We start from the raw sequence: 8,593 nt of genomic DNA on the forward strand, positions 1-8,593 counted from the left end.
TCATGTTCAAGTCTAGTCATAATTATGGCAATCTTAAATATATTCAAATAAGATTATTCACCAACAAAATGTTCATCTAGTAGTACAAGACTTTATATGATATTTAAAATTTAGAATGACTAAAATGTTAATAATTTATTTAACATGAACAATACTTGTTGAGATAGCATACATCCTAAAAGAGATTAATTTGTGACAAAAAGAAAAAAAAAGATTGAGGGAGACCTACCAAAAAAATAAAATCATTCAAATTTAAATCAATAATTGATTGGATAAGAATTTGATAGAAGAATCACAGGTGATAGAACATGTCACAGTTACTCTCTTTATTGACAGTACATCGTATGTTCCCAGAATTGTTCGAGAGTTTGTCTAGAGCAGCAACAGATCTTACAACCCATACATCCCACACTACTACACCTTCTCTCTCTCTCTCTCTCTCTCTCTCTCTCTCTCTCTCTCTCTCTCTCTCTCTGTTTCTCTCTCTTCTACTGATAACTATCGTTTTCTTTCTAAAGAGTGAGACCCTCGTGAAGTGCATGTGAAGCTTGCTCAGTGAGAGATCTACCACTTAATAATTCATCCAAAAGGGTCACCTTTCCTTTTCTGATTCAGGTGATTTAAGTGTTTCCCTTCTACCTTTTCTCTTCTACTGCTTTCTATTTCCATCCTTACTTTCCCTTTTACTTCATGTTCTTTTTTCAAACCAGTGAGGGGTTAGTACTTAAGTTGAACTTCGGATTTTTGAGATAATGGGGTCTTAACTTCGTCTCTTTTGTTTTCATTTCTAGTCTCAAAATTGTATCTTGTTGTGTAAATAGTTGCTTCTTGGGGTAGCAGCACTTTCTAGTCATGTGCACAAAGTTCATTCTTTTCAATCTCAGTTTGGTGGGAAGTTTTGTTTTTTAATGTTTTGTTCAACTTGAAGAGTGTTATAGCTTATTTAATGGGATAATTACCCATGAAACTTTATGTTTCCCTTTTTGCAAGTTGAATTCTAGCCTTAAATTGTCATTTGCTAGTAATTAGCGGGGGTTCAAGATTGAGCATTTTTTCCTTTTTCTGTCATAATTGTTAAAATCTGGTAAGTTATAGGCAAAAATGTGCAATTTTCTGATTTGTTTCTTGAATTTAGAAGAGATTCTACTGTCAGAAGGGTTGATGTTGTGATCATGACTAGGGCTATCCGCAATAGGGTACTCAAGGATGCCAATGGTGACATTAGTGACCATCTCCGCAACCATATTCATTTAACAAATTGCATTCACTTGAAGAACCATATGCATAAGAACAGTCCCATACTAGCTGACAGGACACTCATGAGGGACCTTGTTGTGCTGCAGAGATCGCGCTCTCTCAGGGACCCTTCCGCGAGTCCTCCATCGTGGCATTCACCTTCAGTAGTTGATTTGCTTTTCAAGAGCGCTGAAAATGATGCTGTGGTTCAAGAGGGAAGAAGGTCTGTAGGTGTCGAGCGCAGGAAGGGAGGGAGGAGGTTGTCCAGAAACTCACCACCCTTGGCGAGTATAGGTACATCAAGGGTTGCTCCAGGTGAGGCTAGTGTTGGTAATGATGGGGTAGCCGCAACTAGTGAACGTAGTAGCAGGAGTGGAGTGGGGAATGGGAGGAGAGTTGCCAGAGAAGAGTCGGGTAGGAAGAGTGATAGGCCTGATTATTTGGATGTTAGTCAAGCTGGCAGAAGTTTGGCTGAAGATGTTATTTCAAGGCACTCTGCATCGAGCAAACAGAGGGGGAAGAATGTTCAAGCAAAGACACTTTCCGAGCAGTTGAATGATTTTCCATTGGAAAGTGATGATTTGGCATCATCAAACATGCATTTCCGTGGAAAGTTTCCGAGACAGGATAAAATTATTGAGGAGGCAGAAACCAGCATCCGTGGTAATGGATGTGGAGTGAATAGGGGTAAGAGGCGAAAATTTCGAAGCACAAGAAGAACTCGAGTTGCTACAGCATCGAGAGATATTGGAACCGAGAATGAATTGTCTGTGGCTTCCAACTCATTTCCTAATGGTTCAGCTCACCAGAAATATCACATGGAGAAGGCTAATGACTGCATAGATCAAAATGTTTCTCGGGCTCCAAAAAATGGGTGTGGTATTCCTTGGAATTGGTCCAGAATTCATCATAGAGGTAAATCATTCCTTGACATAGCAGGAAGAAGTTTGACATCTTGTGGTTTATCTGATCCAAGGTTAAAGAAAGGGACATTAATCACCAGCGGAATAAATATTCCGGAGAGACCTGTGGCATCTGAGTACTCAGGCTCATCTACTAAGTCCGATGCAGAAGCATTGCCTTTGCTAATTGAAGGATCTAGATCTCGTGGAAGCACTGAAAATGTTTGTTGGGACCATGACTATTCTGGGGAACTAGCTCTTTTTGGTAATAATTTATTCAAGCATGATATTGATTCCGACCTTGCCTCTGAAGGTAGATCTGGTGACCAGCATAAGTTGAGAGGGGATAGTCATAGTAGACATCAAAGCTTAACCCAAAAGTATATGCCACTAACCTTCAGAGATATGGTCGGACAGAATTTAGTGGCACAAGCTCTTTCAAATGCAGTGATGAGAAGGAGAGTTGGACTGCTATATGTGTTTCATGGTCCCCATGGCACCGGAAAAACTTCCTGTGCTCGCATATTTGCCAGAGCTTTGAATTGTAGTTCTTCAGAACACCCAAAACCTTGTGGCTTTTGCAACTATTGCATTGCACATGACATGGGTAAGAGTAGAAATATAAGGGAAGTTGGTCCTGTCAGTAATTTTGACTTCGAGGGCATCATGGATCTACTTGACAATATGGTTGTTTCCCAGCTTCCATCGCAGTACAGAGTATTTATTTTTGATGAATGTGATACTCTATCGGCCGATTGTTGGAATGCTATATCAAAGGTCATTGATCGAGCACCTAGACGTCTGGTTTTTATCCTTGTCAGTTCTAGTCTTGATGTCTTGCCTCATATAATAATATCCAGGTGTCAAAAATTCTTTTTCCCAAAGCTGAAGGACGCGGATATTATACATACATTGCAATTGGTTGCAACCAAAGAAGGTCTAGAAATTGATAGGGATGCCCTGAAACTCATTGCCTCAAGATCAGATGGATCATTGAGAGATGCCGAGATGACCCTTGAACAACTTAGTTTGCTTGGGCAGAGAATATCGGTTCCTCTTGTTCAAGAACTGGTAAGCCCTTTATTTATCATAATGTTTCTGTCATCACTGTTTTTTACATGCATCACTAGTTTCTATTTCAAACTTGTTTTTAAATTGCTGATTTTCCCTTCATAAATTGTTCTAAAGTTAAATCCTTTCTTCAGGTAGGGCTTATCTCTGATGAGAAATTGGTTGATCTGCTTGATTTAGCATTATCTGCAGACACAGTCAACACTGTCAAAAATTTGAGAGTGATCATGGAAAGTGGTGTTGAGACATTAACTTTAATGCCACAACTTGCTACAGTAATTACTGATATACTTGCTGGGACCTATGATTTCACAAAAGAAAGGCGAAGAAGGAAGTTCTTCAAGAGACAGCCATGTGAGTTAAAAAATGTTTTTTATGGTTTACACTACAGTTATCAAATTATTGCAAACCGAGATGACACAGATCATACTATTTCTCTGATCCGAGGCAACTATAAATACTAAATGATGTACCTTTTCTAATCCCCTTCATTCTTTAAACACCGTTTCCATAAGTATTTTAAGTTATTTTGGTTCCGTGTTGATGAATATGTTGGTAGTTATTATGCTTTCACAAATTGAGTATACTGATTTCTATCTCAGTGCCCAAAGAAGACATGGAAAAGCTCCGCCAAGCTCTGAAAACTTTATCTGAGGCCGAGAAGCAGTTGAGAACGTCCAATGACAAACTAACATGGTTGACAGCTGCATTGCTCCAACTTGCTCCTGACCAGCAATATCTGTTGCCTACTTCCTCTGATAATAGTTTCAACCATAGTCCCTTGGCTATAAACAATGCTCATGTGAAAGAAGCAGCGAGAATAACTGGTAATCCTGTTGAAGCAAGACGATTATCAATGGATGATAGAATAGAAAATTTCCATGCTGAAAGCTCAAAGGGTGTAAGTTCAGAGAAAAGAAGACATAGTGTGTCCGGTGTTGCTCCTCAACATACTTATTCACGTACCAGCAATAACACTAGGATGAATGAAAGGCAAATTTTAGGTAAAAACCATAAAGAAATTGAAGAGATATGGTTAGAGGTGCTTGAGAAGATTCAAATTACTGGTCTAAAAGAGTTTCTGTACACAGAAGGCAAGCTGATCTCGGTTAGTTTTGGGGCAGGTGAACATCAAATTTGCACTATGATTATTCAACAATGCAACTATTAAGTTTTGTAGTAATATGATTTAATCTTTCCCCTCAGGAAAGTCATTCTAATGTTTATATATTATGCTAAAGTTTTCAAAGCATGTCTTAATTCATATCAGGAAGAATTGGGGATAAAGTGTGGTATGTTTACTCTATTATGCAGTATCTATTAAAGGACCTTGTATTATACTGCTTTGAAAACTCACTACTGTACTCGTGGTAGCATTTAAGTTTTTGAGTTCATCATAAAGTTAAGTGGTTATTATTCCTGAGATGCTCAGGTTTTTATATGGCTTCAATAAGTTGCATTAGTAATGTTGTGGTATTATAACTATTATTTGGAAAATTACCAAGAAATCTCTGCATGGCACTTACCACTTGCACTCAAAATAATAATCATGGGATTTCTGTTTTGAGTGATTTAGTTCACTCTGTCCCCCACATATTTTTTATAATGTATCTATTTAATCTTTGTTTTGACCTTTAACTGGTTGACCCCTCTCTTAAACTTATTTTATTGTGTTGCTTCTGTACGTCTCTCCGAATTTTGTTTTGCTCATTGACATTTACCATTTATCTAATGGTAGTAAATTGCTTCATTATGCAGCTCCAACTGTACATCTAATGTTTAGTTCTCAACTGACCAAATCTACGGCCGAGAAGTTCACAGGTCACATCTTACAAGCATTTGAATCTGTCCTTAGATCTTCCATAACAATAGAAATTAGATGTGAGACAAATATAGATGTGCGCACGGTTCAACAGTCTCCTATCTTGCCTGGTATTAACAATAGTTCGCCTCAGATTAGAGACTCAAATGATGTTGCCATTCAAGGTCATCCTTCAGTGACTGGTTCTGTTGAAAAGCAAAGGGGTGAAATTGTAGAAGAAGCAGCTTCTCCAGTGCTGTACAAAAATAATGCCCAGCAGGGTAATGCTCGCACAGGATCTTATAGAAGTCCTGGACAAGCGTCGGGTTCCCAAAAAGAGTCAATTGTTAAGTCGCATTTAGACCGAAGGAATCTTAAGGAACAAAGCCAAAGTCGAAGTCTTGTAAGAAGTAAGGTATCTCTTGCTCATGTAATACAGCAGGCAGAAGGTCAGCGAAATGGTTGGTCAAAACGCAAAGCAGTTTCTATCGCTGAAAAGCTTGAACAAGAGAATCTGTATGTGCTCTTCCATTCTTGTCTTTTGACATGTACTATAGCTTAGTTTTAGAGATGAAATGTGGCTCAAAATTTGTAATTTAAGGTTGATAGAAGAATGGTAATATCACATAAACATAGTATTTCCAAATTCTAATTAAGCTTGACATCAGTGGTATCATGCTGATGAGTTAAATGCATAATTGAGCTTCCAAGAAAACTAACCAGATCTTCCTAGAACTATATGCTAGGTTAAGATTATCCTTCCTTATCAGTTACATGAGTGCAGGGTTGGGATTGTTAACTTGAATATTTTGGAATATATGGAGCTTTAGAGTTTGATGTTGTCTTGTCTCAATAATAAAGTTTTGAAGTCTGTTATAACTTACAACTGCCTATTAATCCTAAAATCATTTAATTTTTAGGAGACTGGAGCCAAGATCAAGGAGCTTACTATGCTGGAAAGCATCAAGAGCAACTCGTCGGAAGGTAATTCATTTCCTTACGATTGTGAAATTTAACGTTAGAATGTATAAATAATTCAGAATACATTTCCAATTAGCTAAAAAACTGGTTTCTGTTTCTCAATAATTGATTGTTGCTTTTTCATTAATATTTCAATTTTCTTGAGGCATAACACTTGAATGTGCCATATTAATGTAATGCTGCACTGAGGCAGCATAAGATGAGCTTTGGATCAACTTCAAATATCTTATGGCAATCCAATATGTATTTTTGCTAGATAGTTCTACCAACATCTCCTAGGAAGGGGTAATCTTATTAGTCGAATCGTTTTCTTATTGATTTGGAGATAATTGGTGGTCTCTTTCTAAATTATACAGTTTGGTAGACCTCTAGCTAAATTGGTTTCTATTTATTGCATTCAATCTTGGTAGTACCTAGTGACTTTATAAACTACTAAAAAAGCATGCATTTTGTTGTTTCGTGTAATAATGTAGCAATACCCTCAATATGCAAAGTAATATAAGCTCCATTATAGGGATGATGGGCCAAATGCCAGAGGTTGTGTTTCCCTTTGTTAGTATTACTGGTGTCTCTTCCTCGGCACTATTAATTGAACATACCTCACTGATCATTTTACTATTATCATATCTCAATGTAATATAAAGGGCAACCTAGTGCACGAGACTTCCGCCTAGTGGGGTTTGGGGATAAATATATGTGGTCTTACTCCTACAAGTGGAGAGGTTGTTTCCAGGATTTGAACCCACACCCTCACCGTTACACTTAGGACCACCCTCATATTTAGATGTTATATATTTAAACATTTAATGTAATAGTTGTTGGCTACAAGATTAGTGAAATAAAGCAAATAAAGTAAAAGCTGATGTATATATTTTTCTTTTTCCTTGCTGTGTCTAAAATCTGGTGGGTTGTGTGTGACTGAGTCTGTTTGCATGCATGTTCATTGATTTTATATACCAAGATTTATTACTTTGGTGGTGTGGCACTTGTAGCATATCGAATACTTCTATAGTTTTATTTCACCTACACAAATTCTCGAGTTCTTAATTTAAAATATGCTGTTAGATTTTGTGATACAATTTATATATTATGCAAATTTATGAGGGCATTACTAATGTATGTAATTGCATTGGCAGCTGTCACGCTTGAAAATTCGAACTCGAAAACCATATGCATTGTTGAAGCTTGTCTCATGTGGAAAATGTCTTTCTACAAAATCTCCAAGGTAGTAGTAGTTTTCAGAATCTTCCGAAGGTTCATTCAAAAGCCACTTGTATTCACTGTATTTAGGCTTTTCCTGCTGTGTTATAGGTTCCAATTTTACAGGTCAAGCCTTTTTCTCCATTTAATGAAATAAAAGCATGTAGTTATATTTCGGATGAAGAAAATGTAGGAAGTTAGTTTATGTAGGAGATTCCATATTAGTAGTAAGATATTATATGTTCCTTCCTAGCATATATATATATTTCCGGGAAAATTCAAACAAAGATTCAGTTGAATACTTCATTAGTTACTATTGGAATGTGCCCAATGTCTTTCCTTGTTGCATTCTTTTGCTAAGTCACTGGCCTCCGTTCTCTTAATAGAATAATATGGATTAAGTTCCTGTTAAGTGCAGGGTGCACTTGAAGGGAATTGGTTGATGATGCAACTTATTATATTATTATCAGGTTGCTTATAGTTATTTATAAAAAACAAATAACTGTCGATTTTTTCACTATCCGTCATCTATTACCCGGAATCTTGAGCATCTATGTGCTTGGTGGACATTATTTTGATGCAGCATCCAATGCATTATTTGCTCCGAAAAGTATCTCTTCTTGGGTGCTTGTAAATTTGAATGCCAAATTTTGACATTGTTTATGAGATTGTAACTTGTAAGAGTGTTGTACACCATGACATACTTGGGGAGTAAGCTACGATGTTGGTAAGCACTTGGGTGCTGTTCCAATCTGGTCATAATCGGGCAATTACCCATCAGACCCGAGCATGGTATTCACTCTCCCGCACGGTCCCCGTTACCCGCCTCTAGATTGACTTGCTTGCAGAAGAAGCCATAAATGTTCCTGACACGACATTGACACTTCTGACCTATCATTTAATGCACATGTGACCCATCATTTAATGCGCCTCTGACTCACCATTTAATGTGTCGCTGACCCATCATTTAATATGCCTCTGACTCACCTCCAATGTCAGATAACAGGTCGCCTGCCACATCGGCTGCACATTCCACTTGCCCCCGACAAATCGGCAAGAACAGATCCGCATGTCAAAGTAAGGACGGCCAAAGTACATCGTTTGTACCCGTTAGATATTGGCCAATGACCATATGCCACCTCAGCACTTCATAAGCTCTATAAATAGAAAAGATCATGCAGAAAGTATAATTAATTCTCATTCTCTCATTTATTGCTACACTTATTGCTCTAATTTCTCTCTTATTTACTCCCCCCTCTCTCTAGAATACTTTACTGACTTGATCGTCGGAGAACCTTTTCAGGTACCTCCCCAGGTGGGCCCATAAGATTATCCGATCAAGTTACCCGTTCTCCTACACTAAACGGGACATACTCTTCCGACCATCCATCTTCAACTTCTG

At 37.7% G+C, this 8,593-nt stretch overlaps 1 protein-coding gene across 5 annotated transcripts; it reads left to right on the forward strand.

The window, feature by feature from the left end:
• Window positions 1-298: 298 nt before the first annotated feature.
• Window positions 299-7,507, forward strand: LOC109338742 (protein STICHEL-like 3). Of its 5 annotated transcripts, none has more exons than XR_002106584.1 (7): window positions 299-3,209; window positions 3,344-3,563; window positions 3,812-4,333; window positions 4,968-5,526; window positions 5,931-5,994; window positions 7,128-7,274; window positions 7,307-7,507. XR_002106584.1 is itself a non-coding variant. In XM_019576046.1 (7 exons), exons 2-7 carry the CDS (start codon window positions 1,173-1,175, stop codon window positions 7,218-7,220), a joined length of 3,495 nt encoding a protein of 1,164 aa, XP_019431591.1. In that variant the 5' UTR covers window positions 299-615; window positions 792-1,172; the 3' UTR covers window positions 7,221-7,507. The 5 variants fall into 5 exon arrangements, 4 of the variants coding, with proteins under 4 accessions (XP_019431591.1, XP_019431592.1, XP_019431593.1 ...); XM_019576046.1 differs by having other exon boundaries at window positions 299-615; window positions 792-3,209; window positions 7,128-7,507; XM_019576047.1 differs by having other exon boundaries at window positions 299-615; window positions 1,136-3,209; window positions 7,128-7,507.
• The last annotated feature ends 1,086 nt before the right edge of the window (window positions 7,508-8,593 follow it).

This window comes from Lupinus angustifolius, unplaced genomic scaffold (assembly GCF_001865875.1).
Source record: "Lupinus angustifolius cultivar Tanjil unplaced genomic scaffold, LupAngTanjil_v1.0 Scaffold_40_3, whole genome shotgun sequence".
Lineage (NCBI taxonomy): Eukaryota > Viridiplantae > Streptophyta > Magnoliopsida > Fabales > Fabaceae > Lupinus > Lupinus angustifolius.